This window comes from Phyllostomus hastatus, unplaced genomic scaffold (genome assembly GCF_019186645.2).
Source record: "Phyllostomus hastatus isolate PE091 unplaced genomic scaffold, TTU_PhHast_1.1 phas_scaffold_55, whole genome shotgun sequence".
Lineage (NCBI taxonomy): Eukaryota > Metazoa > Chordata > Mammalia > Chiroptera > Phyllostomidae > Phyllostomus > Phyllostomus hastatus.
The window spans coordinates 2,578,616-2,601,156 of record NW_025334035.1 but is presented as its reverse complement, the minus strand read 5'-3'; the positions used below and the strand labels follow the sequence as shown (position 1 = coordinate 2,601,156).

General features: G+C 43.3%; 3 protein-coding genes across 3 annotated transcripts in view; 1 reads left to right on the top strand and 2 right to left on the bottom strand.

Annotated features, from left to right (window-relative positions):
- NUP88 (nucleoporin 88) overlaps positions 1–4,486 on the bottom strand; it is a 34,169-nt gene extending 29,683 nt beyond the window's left edge. The window contains exons 1-3 of the mRNA XM_045824181.1: positions 4,043–4,486; positions 1,252–1,421; positions 367–492 (exon numbers count right to left, since the gene is read on the bottom strand). Of these exons, the coding sequence (XP_045680137.1) occupies positions 367–492; positions 1,252–1,421; positions 4,043–4,345 (599 nt within the window). The 5' untranslated portion in view covers positions 4,346–4,486. The remainder of the gene's footprint in view (positions 1–366; positions 493–1,251; positions 1,422–4,042) is intronic.
- Positions 4,487–4,617: 131 nt separating this feature from the next.
- On the top strand, positions 4,618–15,278 carry RPAIN (RPA interacting protein). Its single transcript, XM_045824183.1, has 7 exons — positions 4,618–5,007; positions 6,424–6,594; positions 7,629–7,689; positions 9,283–9,394; positions 9,544–9,607; positions 10,680–10,820; positions 15,124–15,278. Exons 1-7 carry the CDS (start codon positions 4,927–4,929, stop codon positions 15,151–15,153), a joined length of 660 nt encoding a protein of 219 aa, XP_045680139.1. The 5' UTR covers positions 4,618–4,926; the 3' UTR covers positions 15,154–15,278.
- A 64-nt stretch (positions 15,279–15,342) lies between these two features.
- On the bottom strand, positions 15,343–20,137 carry LOC123809228 (complement C1q binding protein). The gene is made up of 6 exons (XM_045824182.1): positions 19,797–20,137; positions 18,877–19,027; positions 17,524–17,617; positions 16,233–16,328; positions 15,875–15,997; positions 15,343–15,724 (listed from the first exon to the last, which is right to left on the bottom strand). The coding sequence occupies exons 1-6, from the start codon at positions 20,020–20,022 to the stop codon at positions 15,575–15,577; spliced, it is 840 nt and encodes a 279-aa protein (XP_045680138.1). The 5' UTR covers positions 20,023–20,137; the 3' UTR covers positions 15,343–15,574.
- Positions 20,138–22,541: the final 2,404 nt, after the last annotated feature.

The window sequence follows — 22,541 nt, the reverse complement described above, 5'->3', positions numbered from 1 at the left end:
AGTGGCATTGGGACAAAAACTCAAATCTCTCAATTCCCAGTCATATTCTCTTCCCCCTAATGCTACATTACATCCAAAATAGTGACATTAGGAAAACAGCTCAGGAAGGTTATTTTAACAGTGCTTACTAGTCAGAATTAGACAGGAGAGAATGGAGGAGGCAGGAAGACTAGTTGAGAGAGAATAGCAGTAATTAGGGCGTGTAAATTAGGGCAGTTAGACTGTCCTTGAGAATGGGTTACAATAGCCATTAGATAAAGCATTCTAACATCCCAGGACCCATTAGTGGACCTTGAATTCTTAACTGGCAAACGCAAATAGAACCTCCCCAATCACAAGGCTATAAGACATAAAAATAAAATTTACCTTATTACATTGTCTGATGTTAACAGCACTATGTGGGGATCCAGCATTTCACTCGGATACCAGGCAGCATGCTTTAGAGTCAGAGAGGTAGAACTGGTGAAAAATCTCTCAGCAATTGGAGTGGTACTAAAATAAAGACAACAATTTTCCAACAAAACAGTTTGTAGAACTTAGATGAAAAAAATCTTCTAAAGGAAAATCTATTTGAACACTCTTTGCTTTTCTTCAACTTTCTCTTTTAAGCCTTGCTAGGAGAGCATTCAAAGCATTGATTCAATCAATATCACAGAATTAAAATAAAAACACTTTCTAAATCGTAGAGCATTTTATATTGTACACATGATTTTAGATACAGTATCTTATTTGATCCTCTTAGTAAAGGAAAGGAAAAACACTGTGAGGAAAAACACAAGAGCAGATATTATCATTCCTATTGTGGAAATGAGGAAATGGAGTTAGAAAACATTTTAAGGGGATCCAACTTGTAAGTTGTGGAACTAAAGGTGGGTTTCTACCGTATATTCTTTTCAGTAGATCTTTCAGATGGTCACTTTTCTGGATTTGTTGGGGAAAAAAAATTATACAAAAACAAAACTTTGTTGAACTTACGAACAAATTGTCTGGCTCACAGATAAAGAATTGCTTTTTAAAAATCTTATTTCTACCTTGGAGAATGACCTGACTTCTAATGAGAGAGTAATGGGATAATTCAGATAGAATAAAATATAATCACATATATACCATAAACATTATTACCATAAAATGCCAATGTGCAGACCATATGGAATATTCATAATAAACATACCTTAAAATTACTGGTCTTGAATAATTTTCTGCATGCACTACAAATTATAAAGTTAAACACTAAATGAAAATATAACTTACCTACAATTTACTGTTGATTTTCCACCTTCAAATTCAGAATTCTTCCCCCATCTTTTAGGTAATTCTAACACCGTAAGTCCTTTTACTCCTATAAGTGCCACATGATGCTGTGTTGGGCTTAACAAGACTTGATAGACTTCAAACAGGGGCGGATTTATGCAAAGCAATCTCTGAAATTAAAGCAAACTGGTCAAAATAGTTAAGTTTAATGTAAATATATGTGACAGTTAGTTGAAACCACAGTACTGCTTTAGTTTTCCATAACTGTAAGAAAATGAAGCATTCTGGATAATTACTAACACTTGGGCCATTAACTGAAGAAATAATTTTAACTATTTTGATTGGAATGTTATAAAAATGCATCAAATCTCCCTACCTTGATAAATACTGTACATAATTTCCCTCTTTATGATCAAATTCCAGCCTCAATTTTCCACGATTCCCTACTTGTACTTTATACTCCCTCCATATAACTTGTACTTCTTGGTAATAATTATCATGCTTCGTTATGACTTTGTGTCTTTGCATAACTGTTCCTCTTCCTGCAATCTACAATGCCCTTTTCCTTTTTTCTTAAGCAGGCTAATACATTCTTGAAGATTCAGTCTCAATATGCTTTCCTCCCATGAAAATAACCCTGATCTTCTGGACAGGGATAAAATGCATTTTCCTGGACTCCAATAGCACACTCTGTTATAGTTCTTATCTGCCTGCATTCCAATTATCCTTTCACTTGCTCATCCCATACAAATAACTATGAATTACTCAGAATGAATGAATTATGAATCCATATTTTTCCTCTCAGTATCTTTAGCATAGTATATGGCATATTGCTGACTAAATGTATGTTTTACTGAACAAATGAAGAACTCATAAGTATTAATAAATAACTGTTATATTAGAAATAGTACAAGATAGATAATGGCTTCAAGAACTTCTGTAGCAAGTAAAATGACATTTTACCTATGCAGATATGGAACAGTGTTTGTCTTAGCATCATATGCTCTCAAAAAACATTCACTCCTTCCTATTTCTTCTCTTGTGACTATGTCCAGTTCCCATTTTCTTATCTTTCTACTTTCAGCAATAAACCATGAAATTGCCAATGTATTGCTTATCCTTATGTATGGAGAATCACACTAAGCCCAAATCCTTTTAGACAAGTTATTGTAAATATAATGAAGTTTCTATTAATTGTTACTGATGTCTATAAGCCTGATTTTGGGGTTTTTAGTTGCCCTTTGCTGACTAATTGTTTTTTCTCCTGTCAGTGGTTCTTTCCCTTTTTTGCCTACCTTTTCAACCCCCATCTTCTTTCTACTTGATTTTGACAGTCTATGTCAAATCAACCAGAGGCCACCTTTCTTATGCTATGCATACAATTCAATTACCTTCAGTTGCTTATGACAATCAGTATTTAGAAGTTTTTTGGTTTTATTTCTAAGTCACTACTTATGCTTTTGTTAACTTTTAAAGTTGCAACTCATGCTAAGCCACTTTCTTGCCTATTTCTGAGTTTTTGATATTCTGGAGGATTGAGGGTCATTCAAATCTCACCAATATTTACTGAGAGTTTATATGTTCCAGGCACTAAGTGAAATCCTGGAGGTACCTAAAAAATAAGTAAGGCAGAAAGAGCCCCTGTCTTGGTATTTACTGTCTAGAAAAGCAGACAAATAAATAAACAAGTGTGAATAATTTAATTACAACTGTGCGAATGCTGTGTGTTGAGCACCTTTGTAAATTACTCATGTAAACTGAAATTTTAAAGTAGATTGTAGACTTGTGACGTACTTTGAGAACTGTAAAATTTTATCTAGCACCTCTTTAATTTCAAATCATTTCTCACCAACTAGAATCAGGCAATGCCACACAACAGATGTCATGCATTAGAACGTGTGACAGGTTTTTTAGTTTTTACTCTTTAAAAGGAGAGAATCAGTTTATTACAAATATAAACATTGCCAGAAAGCAATGTCTGATTACAGCAAGTGAGGAATACTTTCTGATCACACCCGCTTTCACATGCCGTTGGCATACCAAAGACAAGCAAAAATCCTTTCCAACCTTGAGAATGGCCTAGCTTTCTAAAGGTAAATGCAAGAATTAACAGGGGATTTCTTCTCTAAGTCAGGCACAAAACTTGGTACTTCCAAATCTATTACCTGACCTATCGCTCCTAACTCCAAGGGAAAGGTAGGCTTATGCCTATTATTCTGAGTGTCACATCATGAATGAGGTTTCTCAGGACCAACCACTAAAAATAGCAACTGCACTCACACCCTCTATCCTGTCTGCTTTGTTTTTCTTCAGAGCGCTTGCGTAACTGATGTTACTGAGTATTCCGTGGTCTTTCCCTTCCTCCCAGACCCCAGGAACTTAAGCACCTTGAGAGTATGAATTCCTATAACTGTGTCTAGCACAGTGACCAGGTCGATAAAGAGGCAACAAAAGGCTATGTAGCGATGTTTGAGCGGAATGGAAATGAAGAGACTTTTTCTACTCGAAGTGAAAAACTGCCAGGATGGAGAGGGGGGAAAATAAATAAAAAACAATAGCTCAGCTCTGGCGGGTGGCTCAGTTGGTCGGAGGGCGTCCCCATAGGCCACGGCTGCGGTTAAGTGAGTGAGGGTCAGGGCACATACAAGAATCAACCAGTGAACACATCGGGTAAACGGAACAACAAATCGGTGTTTCCCTCTCGCTCTCTCTCAAAATCAGTAATTAAAAAAAAAACCCCACGAATTCAGATCCCAGCTGACGGTCATTTCCTAGATTAGCCTGGCCATACCTGGAACTGGGAGAGAGAGGGCTCCTCACCCGCGCCGCTGAGGCCCCGAAGGCGAACCACTAAGAAGGAGCTGCCTTCTCCGTCCCACAGGAAGAGTTCTCCGCCGAGGCCGAAGACCAGGTTTCTCGTCAGCAACTGCGGCGACGGCGGCGGCGGCGAAGGCAAAGATAAAGAAGCCGCATTCCCAGCCTCGGCTAGACTCTGGCTTTTCAGTCCCTCCCTGAGCCTCACGAACACAGCGTGGTTAGGAAGCCAGGTCTGCCACAGCTCGCCGTCACCTAAAGGTCCCGCGACAGCCGCCATCTTGGCCCAACTGCTCTCCCCGTTCCAATCGCTCAGCCCGCCGCTGAGCGCGGCCAATCTGCGGCCAGCCTCCCACTGCTTTGGCTAGTCAGGGAGCAGGCATCCCGGAAGCACGAGGCTGGCGAACGTAAAGTCCGCCCAGCAGGCAGGGACAACGCTAGTGGAAAGCCAATCCCCAGTCAAGTATTTATTCTGAAGCCGAAAGGGGCGGGACGAGAAAGTCAACAGGCCAGTGCCTGCTTTAAGTTTTGGTTCCGCGGGAAGTCTAGAACGTGGGGAAGAACCTAACTCCTGCGTGTTTGTTTATTGGACAACTCCACGCAGGTAAACCTCGACACTCAAAATCTTCGTTCAAGAATTACCTCCCTCAATCCAGGGTGGGTTAACCTCACAAATACTACGAATGCAGTCCCCCATCTTTGGGTTGCTCCAATTCGTTTCTGGGTTGGGTCGGCCAATGAAAGAACACTTCCCAGAATTCCGTGGGGTGCAGTACGATCAGCAACCAGGAACTACAACTCCCAGGTTCTGCGCGCCTGCAGGGGGCCGGGATTTCTGACCGGGTCTCCCGCAGAGAGGAGATGGCCGAGCTGTCAGGTTCTCCGCACCGCTCGTTGTACAAATTGGTGGGCTCGCCTCCATGGAAAGAGGCATTTAGGCAGGTGAGTGTGAGGTTTGGGAAAACCTTGCCTGGGCCTTCGTCATTCCCCTAATCTGCCCAGAAATTGCTCTCAGTGCCTTCGCCTCAGTCCAGCCGGGTGAGGCAGGTGCCGGGAGCATCTGGCCGGTGGAGGTGGACCTGGGACTCAGGCCTCCCACCGGTAGATCTGGATATTGGCCTTCTCCTGGAGTTTCTGGACCTTTGGTATGGGATTATCCCGGGCCGGCCCAACCCCAGGTCCCTATTTTTGAATTTGGATTTTGGATTTGGATTTGTTTTACATTTGAAGTGTGAACCTGGCCACCCCTTTGCACTCTATAATAACAACACCTGCTGTTTTGGGGTAGGTGGGCACTGAGAAAAGCACTTTGTATACTGTATATGTATCTCATGCAAGAGAGAAATTATTTCTATTCTAGAGAAAGCCTCTGTTCAGAAGAGCCGCAGTTACTAAGTCTTTGCAAAGTTGCACCTCACCTCAGTTCTGACATAGTCTGAACACATCATAGTTCCTGTAATATTTCCTGTGACTACAGGAATCCCATAAGTGGATATATCCCAGTAATATAATCTGATGCTAGAAATAACTGTTGACATCAGGGTTTCTCAACTTGGCTATTGACATTTTGAGGAAGATAAATAATTATTTGGTGTGGGGGACTGTTCTGTGCATTGTCCAATGTTTAGCAGAATCCCAGGCCTCTACGTGCTAGATTCCAGTAGTCCTGCAACTAGAGTTATGGCAACTAAAAATGTCTCCAGGTGTTGCCAGATGTCCCTTGGGGGACAAAATTGCCCCAAGTTGAGAAACACTGGTGTACAGAAAGATGACTACCATAGCTATATCTGGAACAGCAATAATTTGCAAGCAGCCAAAATGTCCCATAATAGCACAGTGGTTGTTGAGCTATTATCATCCAACCAACAAGGAAGCTGGCATTGAAGAGAAAACATGAAATATGGTGATCTGGCCCTGGCTGATGTAGCTCAGTGGATTGATTGAGCATGGGCTCCGAATCAAAGGGTTGCCAGTTCGATTCTCAGTCAAGGCACATGCCTGGGTTGCGGGCTGAGTCCCCAGTATGGGGCATATGAGAGACAACCACACATTGATAGTTCTCTCCTTCTCTTCCCCTCTTTCTAAAAATGAGTAAATAAAATAAAAAAGAAAAGAAATATGGTGATCTGGAAATATATGAACAAAGCACTGTAATTTTACCTGTCTACATGTGAATAAGGACTGGTGGGGAAAATGCAAAATTAACAATAGTTAGGATTATAGTTAGTAATTTGTGTCTATAAATTTTCTTTAATGTTGTAACAACTAAGCTAAGACTTTTTTTTAATGCTATTTCCTTCCCCACCCCACCCACCCTACATTCCCCGAACCCTTTCCCATCTTTCTCCTCCTCCCAAGGGATGCCTGGAGAGAATGAGAAACAGCCGGGACAGGCTCCTGAACAAATACCGCCAGGCTGGAGGCAATATGCTAGGAAGACCTCAGAGGACCCTTCTAGTGCAAGAGTTGATGGAAGAAGAGTGGAATGCTTTGCAGTCAATGGAAAGTTGTCCACAGGCCTTGGCTCAGGTAGGTGATGATACGTGTTTTCAGGGAGAGGAGGGTGCTACAACACCAAGGACACCTAGTGTCCTCTGTCCGCCTATTTCCCCAAGTCCTCTAAACTCATATACCCTCAAGCCCACACTCAGGATTCTGACAGCCTTTAACCCAGGTTCTTCTGCCTTTAATGTTAGACTCTTTTGGATTAATGGTTCCTAAATACCAGACTGTTGACCTGCTGCATCACTGCATTGTATTCACTTATGAAACTAAAAAGAAAGTAATTTCACTCCTTGGCTACATGTCTGGAAATTTTGATCTAGTAGGCATGATCTAAGAATCTCTTTTTAAAAAGGTCTCCAGGAGCTTTTCAATTCTAATCTCAGTAAGAGCTGGGAGCTGAGTGTGGACAGGAAACCATTTACCATGTGTCAGGAAGAGCACTGGGTTGGAAGTCAGGAGCTCTGGAATTCAGATCCTGCTTTTCCTATTGCTTGTCAATACCACTCTGCCTGTTTGATTTTTAGTTTTTACGTTTATGGAATGAAGGCAATAATGTCAGAGTTGTGAGTGCTGTATAAGAAAATGTGGGAAACTGCTTTGAAAACATCAAGGCTCTTTATAATGATGATTCATTATTCAGTACCTTCCATGTGTCCTCCAGTATGCCAAATGTTTGTGTTATATAATCACAATTAGCACTCAGAGCAACGTTCTCAGCTAGGTTTTATTCCCATTTTACAGAAGTCCAAACTGAGGTTTACAGAGGTTAGGAACTTTCTAGTGATTTCATAGCTAGAACCACATACTTATCTGCTCCCCTATACTGTCTTCCTGCAATTAAGTGTCATTATTTTGACACTGGGTAGTTTAATCATTTGTTGATGACTTCTCAACATGATCACATTACCCCATTGTCAACATAATCTACAGAAGGACTGGACTGGTAGATTTCCTCAGGGAAACCTCAGTTCTTCAAACCAGCCTCCAAGGATGAATCATTGTGGTGCTTGTCAGCTGATTATAACTTCAAACCTCTGATGCCCCTCTTTCTCTTGCAGTGGGAGATGCCAATGGACTTGGCTGAGCTAGAGGAAATCCAACAGGAGCTGACTGACCAAGGTGACCCCTAAGAGTGGTCTTTCCTACCTGTATCTTGCTACTCTAATGCAGTACCTCTCTATTAATAGATTAGTAGTAATCCTGTCACCCTGCAGGACACAGGGCATGGTCAGGTCTCTCTTGCACTACCTAATTCAGGTGCCTTCTCCGTTCTTTACTGAGAAGGACCCCCGTGGGTCTTGTGAGCAGCCACTCCCTGAGGCATTCATAGCACCATAGAGTGCGTAGTTTAGCACTTTATACATTCATTTATTCCACATAGCCCTATCTTGACTAGGCTTAGTTTTTATCATCTGTAAAGTAGTGATAATAGACCTACTCTGTAAGTTTGTTTGTAGGCTTCAGTGATGCGCGTAGAAGACTTAGAGAAGTGCTTGGCACATAGAAAGCTTTCAATAAATGATAACTATTATTATGAGCATGCAGGACAGTGGACTCTTTGAACTAACTGCTGAGATTCACTTCTTAGCTTTACCCATTTAACTGGTGTGGCACTAGAAAAAGCACTTAATCTGCCCATGCCTCAGTTTCTTCATCTTTAAAATAGGGGTAATAATAGGGAATAAGTTTGTATATGTAGAGGACTTAAAATAGCATTTGACAAATTGTAAGTGCTATGCAAGTGTTAATTGTTATAATTAGTATAATTGATGCCATTTAGACTATGAATTTTTTATCCTTTTAGTTATCCATTTTAAATTGATTCACCCTTCACCCTCTCCTATAAAACCTATCTTAGTGGTGAAACAAGACTCAGTAAATATTCCTGTGGGGGTATGTTTAAAAAATCTGAAGTGATAAGGATTTACTGTGTTCAGCCATACTCCATCATAAGGAACACTCTAGAATGGATATTGGTAAACTTCTTGTGAAGGTCCAGATAGTAAACATTTTAGGCTTTGGGGTTAAGTCTCTGTTGCAACTATTCTATTCTACTGTTGTAGTGTGGAAACAGTCATAGACAATACATAAGGAATGACCATGGCTATGTTCCCATATATGACTTTATTTAAAAAACTGAAGGTGGGCTGGATATGGCCTGTGGGGCATGGTTTACTGATCCCTGAGCTAAAGTCTAGACTGTGAGCTCATCGAGAACAGGGACCAGTCTTTTTCATCATTTTACTCTTTGCCTGCTACATACTAGGTATTATTGTATTTGCTGAATGAATGACTAGGGATTCTGAACAACACAGATTCTCAGAACATGGACATGGGGAAGAGATCACTTTAGACTCAGCAGGGTGGGCCGGCCTCAGAAATAAGCACCCTGTAACTGTCATTATTCCCCAGCTGCCCTTGGGACCCTGACACTCTACATTTCCGCTCTTATGATCTCAGGAGATGTGCGTGAAAGGTTTCTCCTTGTCCCGCAGCGTCATCACTTTCTTGTGCTCACAAGTTGAGGACAGACAGGAGGGGAGGAATCAAGAGGAAGCCTGATGGAAGAGTAAATATCTATTGGTTGGTAGTAGGATTTTGCCTGAATGTTTCTCTTGTGTGGATGAAGCCTTTGAAGGCGAAACTTAGCAACAAAGACAAGGCAGTCGGGTGAAGCATGGTGAAGTAGTCCAACTGTCCTTTGCCTTGCAGAACAGTCCATCATCAGTGAATATGAGAAGAGCTTGCAGTTTGATGAAAAGTGTCTCAGCATCATACTGGCTGAGTGGGAAGCAAACTCCCTCATCTGTCCTGTGTGTACAAAGTAAGAGTTTTCCAAACCTTTTCAGCATTGTTGTTTCCACCCTCCACTCCAATGTGAGTGGAATTTCCCCTCCACACTTCTTGTCTGGAAAGTTTCGGGGATCCTGGTCTGCTGGCCATGAAGCTCTGGGATCCCAATTCTGCCTCTAGGTACAACCTGAAAATATCAAGCGGTGTGGTCATGTGTCAGTGTGGCCTGTACATCCTGTCTCATGTAAGTGTTTCACACACAGCTTTTGTGTCACCTCTCTCCATATATACCTGCTGTCTTTAAGAACCTTCAGGGTGTGCTGGAGCCAACTGTGTACATCTTTTCCCAACTTGTGTTCAGTTCACCTTAGTAGCTTAAAATCAGCCATGGTGAGAATATGTACAGCATAGAAAAGCACTACCAATCAGGGTGCTTCCTGCCCTCTCCCCAGAGCCATTTGTTAAACACCCATAAAAATTGTCCCTGTATGAAGACACACCTATGCTCAGAATTTAAGCTTCAGTTATCTCAAAATACAGAAGGAGCCCTCTTTTCTGACATGAGAGGATCTGAAAGTTTGTCAGTTGGTTAAAGGGGTGAATTTTAAAAAGGAAACACTTACAGTATGTTTCGAGCATATAACTTCACTTGCCAGTCCTTGAGTGGGGCTCTGCTGATTGGAGAGCTGAGTCGTTTTTACACAGACCACTCTTACAGTGCATTGCCTAGTTTCCAGTTTTGTTTCTGAAAAGTGCATCCAGAAGCTGAGTGTACAACTTTAGGATTTTTCCTACCTTTTATGTAATTCAATCTTTTTTTAAAGTAACTCATCTTTGTGTTTCCTAAACATCCCACTTATTATCACAAAAAAACAAAACTTTATTTTCATTCTCTTGTTTCCTTTACATAACATGTAATTAAATTACTCGATTACAGTAGCAAGTTCAATTAGCACAAGCAGGTCTAGGTCCGAGCAGATCTGTTTGGTTCTTATGCTTCTGCTTCCACCAGCCAAACATATCTTGGTGGGGATACATTTGACTGGTGGAGACAGAAACATGAGGGAAGCTCTGAGTGTCCCCGGTACTGTAAGTGGTGGTGTGTTTTACAGCAGGACTGCAGAGCGCTGTTTGTCTGGTGAGGCAGTTAGATGGATATTGGTTGAGAGATCTTTTTAGTTTATTCATGAGCCCAAGAGTGTTTGTAAAGGTCCAAGGAATCAAGTCATCATAGATATATTGGTTATTATGATTTTCAACCTGTTGACTATGAGGTAACTAAGATGAAGTTGTGGTGTAACTTCTTTATTTTTTAGTCTCCAGAATTGACAGAGCAGAAACTTCGTGCCTGTTTAGAGGTCCGCGTGAATGAGCACAGTGCACAGTGTCCTCACACACCTGTGTTTTCAGTCACTGAAGGGACAGAAAAAAAGTCCAGTCTTCTCATGAGCTGTCTGGTAAGCCTCCCAGGGGACCCAGTGGTAAGCACAGGCCCCTGCTCTGGTAGAAATAATAGCTTGGAGACTGGTCGATGTTTAAAAATGCAGTTTATTCTCTGGGGAGTTTAACTGAATAGAAAAATGAAGGTAACGAGTCAGTTCAACTGACAAGCCAGTCGTTCCCTACAAGGGGAGGGACAGAGGCAGCACAGGATTTTGGAAGGTGTATTGGTTTTGAGTTAGACAGCCTGGTTGTACTGCCTACTCTTGTTTGATTGGCAGCAGTGATCTCAGATGAAGCCAATTATTTCGTATTTGTAAGACCCAACAAGGCCATCCTGGTATCAGTTTTGCACAAGGATACAGAGCAGGAAGCGTAGCAAGGCAGCAGCAAGCTTGTCTCTTAGGCAGATATCTTCACAGAAGACCAAAGCCTGTTGTCTGGCCCCCTAAGTGACAACTCATGTGTAAGGGAGCAGGACCACACAAGTGGATATAGAACCACCCTAGTTTGCAAGCCTTAAGCTTGCTGTAGGAACCAATCTCTCTTCCAATAACCTGTGGCTATAGCTTTGAGGTCCCAAGCAAGGGTCATGTTGGAATTGTGAGCACTCTGCACTTAAGGAAGTCCAAAACTATGGCTTCCTATTGGGTATTTATAATTCCCTCACAGCCCTCTTGTTTCAAATGCAGTCTACCTATAGGAGGTGTTTTTGTTATAAGCAGCATTGCCTAGTACAGCCAACACTTCACTTTATCAAGTTTCTTCCATATGTTTTTTAATTCTGTTAATTCATTAAAAAAAAAAGTATAGAGGACTTTTGAAAATTCAAAAATACGTATTCTTTCCCAGAGTTCAAGTCTAGGGTTGGTGATTAAGAGAAGAGTATAGAAAACAGGTAGTCAGTACTCCTGGAGAGCTGTAGGGAGCGGGCCCAAGGAGTTCAGAGGAGGTGATTTCATTTATGGATGAGAGCTTCCTGGAGAAGGCATTTAACCTTGGCCTTCAGGTGTGGAATAGGGTTTGAACATATAGATATGACAAATTGGGGGAAGAACTTCAGTGGAAGATCTCCAGGTAGAAGAACAAGGCAGAAAATTTGGAGCATATATGAAGAGGATCATGTTATATTCAGCTGGAACATTGGGTTCTTGAGGGAAAGAAGAGCCAACGAAAAAGTCAATGCAGTAGCTGCGAATGTGAGGATGTCTCGAGTCAGAAACAACATTTAAGAGGCTGTCCCAGTACTTTGTGGGAGAAGTGAAGAGACCTTGAACTTCAGCAGTAACAGTGGGGATGGTGTAGGTGGGATGAATATGAGAGGCTCAGAAAGTGAATTGATGAAATTCCGTAGCTGTGGGCGTCAGGGTGGAGGAACCAAAGAAGATGCGAGGTTTCAAGGCTGGATGACTGGGCAGTGCCAGGGCCATGTGCAGAACACAGGGTTTGTGCAGACAACGTTGAAGTTTGTGGACGTGTTGAGTTGGAGATTTCTGTGAGACACCCAGGTTTTGGTGCAGTGAAGAACATAGGAATGGAGCTGAGAGTGAGGGATAACAGTAGCAGTTGGTCACTTCTGTGTGATTGCTACAAAGAGATGAGATGACACTGCCTGAGGAGCACCTGTAGAATAGCCCAGTGATGTATTCTTGGACATTGCCTGCATTTTGGGTGCAGGGGAACCCAAAATGGGTGCAGGGGAATCTCCACTAAGTGGGGCCTTAGCAGAGACGGAAGAACAGAGGCCAGAGAACAGGAGAAATGTGGAAAGCATGGACATTTCCAAAAGGAGGGTCACAACACCCACCATAGCTGTTGGAGTAGACATTTGGTGACCTTATAGAGATGGTTTTGGTGGAGTTGCAGGGTCAAGTAGCCACTATCTTACTTCAGTTTTAGGAATTGGGAGTGAGTAGGAGCCAAGAAGTAGAAACAGTAACTGCAGAAGTTTTTCCAAGAAGTTTAGCCATAGAGAGGAGGAAACATGTTCACTGGCTTTTTAAAAGGAAGAACGTTTGAGTGCATTCGTAAGTTGAGGATTCATTGGACAGCTATGGGGTGAGTAGGTAACTGAGGAATCAAGGGCCCAGACCTGCCACAAGGGGTGGGTTTGTGAGGAAGGAGGGCAGTGGAATTACATGTATTGAACACTTAACTGTTCAGCAAGTATTCTACACACATCATCTCATTTTATCAGAGGTGGATACTATTCCCAATGTTAGGAACAAAAACAGATTTGGGTAAGTGAGGTGATTTGGCCAAAGTTGCACTGCTAAGGAAAAGTAGAGCTGGTATTGGGGCCCAGGTCTCAGGAGTTCCAGCGACCCTGCAAGTTCCAGCTCCAGGCTTGGGCCTTGGTAGAAGAATGGTTTCCCTTCAGATTATATGAAAGGAGACACAGTGAGTGAAAGTTTGTAGAAAACCTGTCACTGCTTCCTACTGGCTACAGGTTTATGCACTCCTCTCTGCTCTAGCCATCCAGAACTGCTTGCAGATTCACTAATGTGCAAGTGTCCGGGCCACCATGCTCTTGCTCATGCTGTTCTGTCTGGAATGCCTGTGGCTCCCCGCACTGGGCTCAAGGATCATTGTTGAGCACTTCTGTATGCCAGATAATCAGTGAAGCCTGACCCCTCACATAGAATTGGCCAGACTCTCTCCTTGGGTTTTCCCCCGTTCTTGATGCCATGTTCCTATTATTACCTGTTTATGTCTTTGTTCTTGAGGGCAACAATCCTACCTTTATTTTTATTCCGGTCCTTGGCACAGGGGTAGGTATGTTTGGAGAAATGAGTTGAGATAGAGGGAAGAGATTTGAAGGGACACAGGTCAGATGGCTTTGGTTTCTGCCTCCTCAGTGGGATGAACTGAGCCCTTTGCAGAGTGCAGTGGAACTGAGCTGGAGCGTGGTGCTCCTTGAGACTGGGAAAACTAGACCAAGTGCTGGAAGGAATGGGTAGGACAGCAAGAGGACACAAAGGATTGCCTGGTTGCTTAGTGTCTGGCTGCAGTTGCCTCCTGCCCTGACCCCCAAGTGCACTGCAGTTCAGAGCAGCAGTGAAGCCAAGTGGAGGGGAGGTCTGGGAGGCGAGTGCTGTGGGAGGCATCGGCAGTGGTAGGGGCAGCACGATTGGCAGTGCTGGCTCCTGGGTCGGCAGGGAGACTATTGTGGGGCAGGAGGCTGTCACAACAGAGAAACAGGACAGGGAACAAAATTGTATTCAGTAGCCTATTCCGTAGTTCGCCATTTCAAAAGGTAGATAAATCATTTGGAATGCTCTGGAGTTCATATGGCACTAGGCATCTTTCTTTTAAGGGGAAGTCAAAGACCACTGGGTTCAAGATCCAGTGAGGTCAAGCTGTAGGGTGATTAAGCATGGCTGTCAAGGATGAGGAAGATGGGTATGAGTTAGATGGGTATGTACAGCCATGACTTGGAGTATTTGAAATGTGAGAGGGACAGTGGTCTAGGGGCAGTCATGGGGATGGGATGTGGTAGACCACTAGAAAGCCAAATGTATTACGTGTGAATGTGGTGTCAAGGTTAATTTAATTAAGCACAGTATTCCTTAGCATAGTTGTGGGGCTGAGCTGTTCAAGAAATCAGGAACCAGTTTTTTTTTTTTTTTAATATAAAGCTTTTATTTTTTTTAAAGATTTTATTTAAGAGAAAGGGAAGGAGAGAGGGAAAGAAACATCAATGTGTAGTTGCCTCTCACGTGCCCCCTACTGGGGAGCTGGCCAGCAACCCAGGCATTGTGCCCTAGACTGGGAATTGAACCAGTAGCCCTTTGGTTCGCAAGCCTGCCCTCAATCCACTGAGTTATGCCAACCAGGGTGGGGACCAGTTTTACATCTGAAACTTACTGTTAGGGGAGACCAAGGAAGGTATGCTAGAACTAATGGGCCTCAGAGTTGATTTTAGTGAATATGCAGTTTCTACCCCTGTATGATACATACCTGTTTCAGTTTTAAGTTGAAGGAACCTCACCCCCTTGCTAGGCTGTAAAAGCTGCCAGCTCCCAAATTTGAATAATCTGGTCACTGGGTTCCTGAGGGTGAGGATATTTGATCCGTCCCTCTCCAGGATCCGATCTTAGCCTGAAGATGATGTTGCTGAGGGTTTCCAAGGCAGTTGTTTAGAAACTGCGGGACTGAAATCAAGCAAAGCCTTTTCTGACTACACCATCGTACTATTTCACAATCAAAGCTTCATCTTGTGGTATGCAGGAATTTCAGTGGCAACATAAATGTCATTACTGATTACAGCTTTTAACCATGATAAAACAATTTAAGCTAACTTTTTCTGTTTAAATCCAGGCTTGTGATACTTGGGCTGTGATCATCTAAAGCCAGCCTTCACTCACTTCGTTCTACTGGGTTGGAAACAGCTCTTTCCATCTGAGACAAGAAGCCTTGTAAATACAAACCTTTCATTTATAACTTATTTTATATTAAAACTTTCCAAACATGTAGGCTCTTGGTGTTTTGTAATGCAGGTTGAAGGGGAAGGAACAGAAACAGAAAAGCCAAATCACCTTAGAGATAAACCAATTTTACTGTCTATCATTATATTATACAAAAATCTAGAAATAATAGATTTGTACAGAAGAAATGAGTAGTAAATAAAAGGTAATGAATAATTTAAATTTGAATCACTTTCCATGATATTAGGATGAAAACATTTCAAAGTACACATCTGGCTTCAAAGTAGGTTTTGTTCACTGGCAAAGCCTGCCATAAATTTAAGGTATTCAGCATCTTGTCTGCTCTACTGGCTCTTGACAAAACTTTTGAGATCTTCCAGAAAAGTAATGTACTCCTGGTGCTCCAGGGCTGTGCTGAGTTCCACCAACTCATCCGCAAAAGTGTTGTCCACCCCCCGGTCTGCAAGGAAGTCCATTAGGTGATCGTATAAGGCCTACAGAGAGAAACATTTACCATTAAAAAAAGAGAGAGAGAGAGAGACTTCATTTGTTATATTTACTAATTAAAATACTTTTGTCTCTCCTTGGACCAGGACCTCCCCCCCTTCAAGGCCCAAGAATACCCCATCTTATCAAGCACTCACCCAGTCCAGGGAATCTGTGTTGAGTGTGTAATTTGTGTCCTTCCATTCAGATTCACCAGTGGACTGAAAGCTCACTTCCCTGATGGAGAAAATGTCACTCTCGCCCTCTTCTTCTTGTCCAACCTGAGAAGAGACAGTAGAGTTTGGGAAATGGAAGCATTTTCCAAGATAGGCCAGACTCATGCAAAGAACAGGGACTATTTACAGCTTGAGACCAACCAGGTTTTAACCTTGCTCCCTCATTCCCCATCCCCCTCTTCCCCAGCTTTGCTGGTCTATGCTAGAAAAGGGACCAGTAAGGTCTCCCAAGGCTCTTGTCCCCAGCGATGCCAAGGTGCTAGCACTCCATCCTACGTACCTCGTCTTCTGGATAGTGACAGTCCAGCACAAGGGCCTTCTTGCCATCTTTCTTTACAACTTCAACCACGAAATTGGGAGTGGATGTCAATTCAGGCTGGGGAAACAAGAATAAGTCAGTACATGCCCTTGTTGATAGGTGTTGGGTGCTTGGACCAAAGGTCTTAGACAATTCAGGAGGGTCTGGAAACCACCATTATTAGGATAGCACATGGCCATTTTTAAAGTCTTTGCTACAGTGTTCTCAAATAAGGAGCCAAGAATCTATAACGGTATTAAAGCCACACACCAGCTCATTTTGAACTCTTCCTATGGATCCCTTCTAGAGTTAAAGACTATTTTTAAGGACAAAGCATCATATATTTAGTAGTGTTTCAATTCTGTTGACACTAGTTCTTTCAATAACATACTAGGTTCAGAATGAAGACATGTGAATTCCAGCCCCAGCTATGTGCCAATTAACTGAAATTTAGTTCATGCTTCAATCTTCCTGGACTGTGTCCCCATCCATAAACTGCTAAGGTGGCCCAAAGCTCCTAGATCTCTCACCAACTGTCTGTTTCAGGATCTTCCTATGGTCCAGGGCCAAAGGCTGGTACACTTGGCTAGCCAGCCATCCTAATGTCTGAATAATCACAGCAACCCTCCCCTTGACAGTGAACCACTCAATGTCAAGACTAGTCTGATGTCACCAGGAAGCTGTGCTCTCTGTTCTAGGTCATAAGACAATACTGGTACCTTCTTAGTTAGAAAGTCTGGGGACTCTGTGGCCCTTATACCAGCAGTTTCTAGGCCAGATCTGCTGTTTCCTAAAATGTTTGAAGTCTGGGCACCAAGAGGCCAGCCACATAAGGAAAGACCTTACAGAATCTCTGATGTTAAATATCTGATGTCCCCAGCTTTGCTACCTTGGTTAAGTGGCTGGTGTTTATTTCTGGCATTCCTCACTTGGGAAGACTCCAAATGATAATCTTCAATATCACTCTTCCCGTTATAGAAGGGTAAAAGACAATTTCAATTCCTTTCTATTAGGAGAACAAAGGTCAAACTATAAAGCCCAAGCCTGCAGATGATAATTTACTCAGTCCCTGGGAAAGAAAACGGGCCACACACTCCTGGTGCTAAAGCTGGCCAGAAACTGCTCCTCTATAAGCAAGGTCCCAAGGATGGCTATCTGCAGCCTCTCCCCCCCTCCAGCATTAGGGGAATGAAACAAACAAAAAACACAATGTTCCTCTAAGCCCCTGGCCTGTTACAACTAAGGTAAGGCTGGTTACAGTGTTATAGCTTACCTCCTGTTCTTCAACCTTCTGCCCTTGGGAGGGCTCCTCCTCCCCGTCATATGTTGGTGGGATGCTATTGTTAATGTTGAAAGTGACAGTGACCCTAGAGAGAAGAAAACACAAAGGATTTGGTATAGTTTTTTTTAAACTGAACATTAAGTAAGTATTGAGGCCTGTTACAGTTAAAAATGTTTGTTGGAACAATGTCTATCCTAGCTGGCTTTACATTTGAATTATTACAGACCTCCCAAAAAGGCCTGGGTGCTCACATCCCACCCTGAGATGGAATCAGCAGGTATGAAACGTGCCTCCTCTGTGCCAGCTGCTTGAAATCAGACTCTCAGACCTCATCTCAGCCAAATACAGTCATGTGTAGGCTACTTCCCCCAGGCCTGCTTCCCAGGGCTCCCTCCAGTGGCAGTGAGCACCTAGGAAGTGGGATGGAATAGGTAGATGCCTCTATTTTTCTTTTTAAAGATTTTACTTATTTTTAGAAAGAGGGTGAGGGAGGGAGAAAGAGGGAGAGAAATATCTATGGGTTGCCTGTAGTATGTGCCCCACAAAGGAACTGAACCCGCAACCCAGGCTTGTGCCCTGACTTTTGCTTTGCATAACAACACCCAACCACTGACCCACACTGGTCAGGGCAATAGCTGCCTCCTTTAAAAAGTTTTTTCTCCATCAGAAAACCTGCCCCTCAGAGGAAAGGAAGAAGGGGCACTAGACAGTTGCATCAGTACCAAGAGTAGCCCTGATCCCAGGAAGGGGAAGCTTCAAAGAACAATGTGCTGCAGTACGGACTCATTTTCCAAATACTTGTGGGAAGTTTTATAATTACAAGGCATGCCAGAAGCAACAGCTAATGACAATTTTAAGGTGCAAGAATCCTCACTTGACAAATCACGTGCCAAAGCTTGAGTTGAAATTAAAAGTGATGTGAAATTCGGAACCAGCCCTGCTGAGCTATGCGCTGCTCCAGCAGGCACTGTCTGCATACACTGGCACTCTAACTGCGCCCTCTGGAGGCTTGCTAACTGGGCTTTGCCAGGAAGCCACCTTCTCACAGGAGCAATGGGTGCAGAACTGTAGTGTTCACTAGAACACTTTAATGGCCCAATACTGGCTATGACTCACCCTAGGAAAAATGGTTTAGGTGAAATTACAGAATACACCTCCTTAGCAACTAGCCCACAGGAAATTTGTGTGCAGTTAATGAACCACTTGGAACTTACAAAGTTACCCAAAGATTCCTTCTGCATCTTGGAAACCAGGTATCAAAATACCTGCCTTGAAAGAACCCAGGACAGGTCTCTCAGGGTCAATGGTTTAGGTCCCCAGAGTCCACAAGCCCCCAGTACTTACTTTTCTCCACCAACATTACGCACTAGTTTGGCTTCTGTCCCATTCACTTCCAGATCCCAACCTCCAGACATCTTAGGGAGGGACTTATGCTTCTGTATCTTCTTTTCCTCCTTAATTTCATCACTCAGGAATTCAACAAAAGCTTTGTCCCCTACAATGAAAATTCATAAGGTACAGAAAAAGAACAGCCAGCCCATCAGTCTAAAGTGACCCAGGTTCCTTGAGCCAGAAATCTGGACTTGGATTGTTAAAAAAAATCCTCCCGGACTTAGGCCAACTCACACCCACCACGCCTGTCTCCTTATCAGTGGGAATCTGAGTACGACTCTGAAAAAGGATTTGCAACAATTAAGTCATTATCACGTTTCACACAAAGGAAAAGAATTCCCAATTACCCTTTTCCACCTACCAAAAAAATGTAGCCACTCTACTGTCAACCGCGACCTTGGGCCTCCCCAAAGTTCCCTTTTCAAGAAACTAAGAGCCCTAGCTGGAGTAGCTCAGTGGATTGAGCTCGGGCTGGGAACCAAAGTGTCCCAGGTTCGATTCCCAGCCAGGGTACATGCCTGGGTTGCAGGCCGTAACCCCCAGCAACCGCACACTTAAGTTTCTCTGTCTTTCTCTCTCTCCCTCCCTTCCCTCTCTAAAATAAATAAATAAAACCTTAAAAAAAAAAAGAAACTAAGGATAAGGTAAGCTTCTAGGTTTTTAATCGTATGCCTCAACCCAAAACAAAACGCTTTAAGGATGTAGGGGAGAGAGAAATGGGATGGCACGGAGGTTACAACCCAGAGGTTGCCAGTAACAGGGAAAATGTTCTGGACCTCACAGAGCAGTTCCAGGAGGCCCACCCGTGGTCTACGCTTCCCTGCCCCGGTTCCGCACTCCACCCGGAATCTACCCCTCACGGCCGAGCTCACCTTCTGTGTGCAGCCCGCCGCAGCCACACGCACAGGGTCCGCGAGGTCGCAGGAGGCCGGGCCGCCGAGCAGACCCCGCGCGCACGCTGAGGAGCCCGAAGGGCCGGGTGCACGGCCTGGACGCGGGCTGCAACAGCGGCCGGAGGGGCGCGGAGGGCGCTGCGGCACGGAGGCCGGCGACGGCTGCACCCAATGCGCGGGGCGCGCAGCGCAGCAGAGGCAGCATCCCGAAAGCGACAGCAGCAGAGGCTCACACGTGCAGGTGAAGACGATCCGACCCGAGGGGTACCCACGAGCTCTCCAGAGCTCACCACCGGAAGTCCCGCCCACCGCCAGGGAAGCGCTTCCGCAATGTCGCCTGCAGGTCAAAGGCACTGCGGGCGGGACAGTGCCTCCTGCTGGGCGCCTCCTACACAGCTTCCGCGGGAGGGGTCAAATCAAGTAACTGAGCTTTTATAGACCAGTAGGCAGGCCTGAATGGTGTGCAGTAAGGCTTTCTAATTTGCCGGCATCACTTCTCTCCAGTGGCTGCTTACACTCTCCAAATTACCATCTACTGTTCTCAAAGCACACCACCCTTTCTGTGACTTCATGGAATACTCTTGCCATCCCCAACAACCTAAAGAGCACCCTTCAAGATCAAGACACGTTACAGGAACAGGGTCGACCCCCTCACCCCGCCCCTCCACTTCATTCCTCTCTCTGGAGAAACCTGGCACTGCTGGCTTAACCTGGCAGCCGCCACTCACCCCACCAGCCCTGGTGTTCCTGAAAGGCAGCAACTCTGGTTAATGCCTGCGACCTTCCCTCTCCATAACCCTCCAAACTTGCTCTCAGGTTCTGATGGGGCAACATTTTTCTCGAGGTAAGAAGCCAAGACTTACCTCAGATTTAGGCTAAGAACCGATGTTCCTACCTTACCAGGACACACAGGATGTATGAGGTACCAAGAAAGTAAGCCTTTCCCAATTAGTGGCAAAGATAAGATTAATAGTTAATATATTGCAAAGAGCATTCTGTAAATAAGGAAAAGGAGACGCAAGAAAGTCACACATCATGTATAAGATTCACTTTTAATGGAATTGGTAGTCATGTGCAAATTCGAGCATTACATACAGGAACTGATGTTTCTATAGAGTTATGTCTATTTGAACAAAACTAGATTCTCAAAACACAACATAATCCTGAACCAACTTGTTTTTCCCTCTGTAAATTATATTTTAATAAAATAAAACATAATGGAATCTTTGCCTCCCCACAAGTGCAGTGTTCCCATATATGCTCTCGGAATGGTATCTTAGCTGCCTCGCCACAGTTCCAAGCAGTTCTTGACCGCTGGATTAAATGGATTTATGTATTACAGTACAAAAAACCTTACCCCACAGAGCAAAAACTCATCTCCATCCTGGAATCTCTTTACAACCAGCAGAGATGCAACTTTAAGCAAGGGTTCTTAACAAGGACCAGGTGTCAGAAGGAAAGAACACTACAGTTTTTTCCCTGCAATGAAATCTGTTGCTCTGGCTGTCCCACACTCCGGGATCACAAGAAATAGAAAACCAACACCTGAGACATGCAATCTGCTTGGGGTGCATCTATTTACATGAAGCTGCCCATGGGAGCTAGTGACTCAACCAGGTATGGATTTCACAGAGGGAAAGAGGTGTCACACCATTAGAGACTTTGCCAACTGAAAAAGAGTAGCTCAAGATTATATTGCAACATCATTGTGAAACATTTAACTTTCTTAAGAAAGTTTAAGTTTAAAATGTATTATCCCCTGTAGCTCAATATGTGTGGACTCAGAATGGGTTTTCCAATCTGATTTAATCCCTGAGCAGCTATGTTAAAAATTAACTTTTTAAAAAGCCCAATAGAAAACTATTGTATTTAAACTCTACCAGAATGTTACAGTGATAAACATATTTCTGCACAGAAACATTAAATGTTAAAGCTAATTAGAAGCTATTTACATTTACTTAAAAGCTATTTATCCCTCATTACTGGTCAGAAAAATATGTATTTTCCAGAAACTCTTTAGGAACTTAAATTGGACACAAGTTATTCTAAGTTTTACTTGCCCCAGAGAAAGAGATTTTGCTGAGGAACATGATAAATCACCCCATTCCCAATGTTTTACCAGCATGATGAAATTTTTATTAAAAATACAGTATTTTCTTTTATCAAGTCAAGCTGAACATCCTTGGCCTCTATTAAATACATGAGAAAAATATATTTTAAAAACCACCTGAAAAACTTTTCAGAAAGTCAGTAACAGTAAAAACAAGTCAATCTGAGGAACCAGATAAAAGTTGAAGTACTCAATATGATAGGGCAGCGATCTTCAACCAGTGTGCAACAAGCATGTTTGTTTTTTTAAAAGATTTTATTTATTTTTAGAGAGGGAAAGAAAGGGAGAAAGAGAGAGACAGAAACATCAATGTGTGGTTGTGTCTTGCATACTTCCCACTGGGGACCTGGCCTGTATCCCAGGCATGTGCCCCGACTGGGAATTGAACTCGTGACCAGCACTGAATCCACTGAGCCACACCGTCCAGAGCAAGAATTTTTAAAACATGCAATGCCTATTTAGTCAGGACACTGACCTCTTTTCCTTATGGTGTCAAATAAAAAAAATGTCAACAGCCAACACAACAAAAAATTATACCTATTTTTTTGGTCAGATTAGCAAAAAATGTATTTTTTGGTGTGCTGCAGAATTTTAGTAATAAGTTTATGTGTGCC

Coding starts and splice junctions, on each gene's coding strand:
- RPAIN (XM_045824183.1), top strand. CDS start 4,927: ATGGCCGAGCTGTCAGGTTCTCCGCACCGCTCGTTGTACAAATTGGTG. Junction 5,008..6,423: donor GGAAAGAGGCATTTAGGCAG/GTGAGTGTGAGG, acceptor CCTCCTCCCAAG/GGATGCCTGGAGAGAATGAG. Junction 9,608..10,679: donor GCCTGTACATCCTGTCTCAT/GTAAGTGTTTCA, acceptor TTTATTTTTTAG/TCTCCAGAATTGACAGAGCA.
- LOC123809228 (XM_045824182.1), bottom strand. CDS start 20,022: ATGCTGCCTCTGCTGCGCTGCGCGCCCCGCGCATTGGGTGCAGCCGTC. Junction 17,618..18,876: donor CGTAATGTTGGTGGAGAAAA/GTAAGTACTGGG, acceptor TCTTCTCTCTAG/GGTCACTGTCACTTTCAACA. Junction 16,329..17,523: donor AGAAGGTTGAAGAACAGGAG/GTAAGCTATAAC, acceptor TTGTTTCCCCAG/CCTGAATTGACATCCACTCC.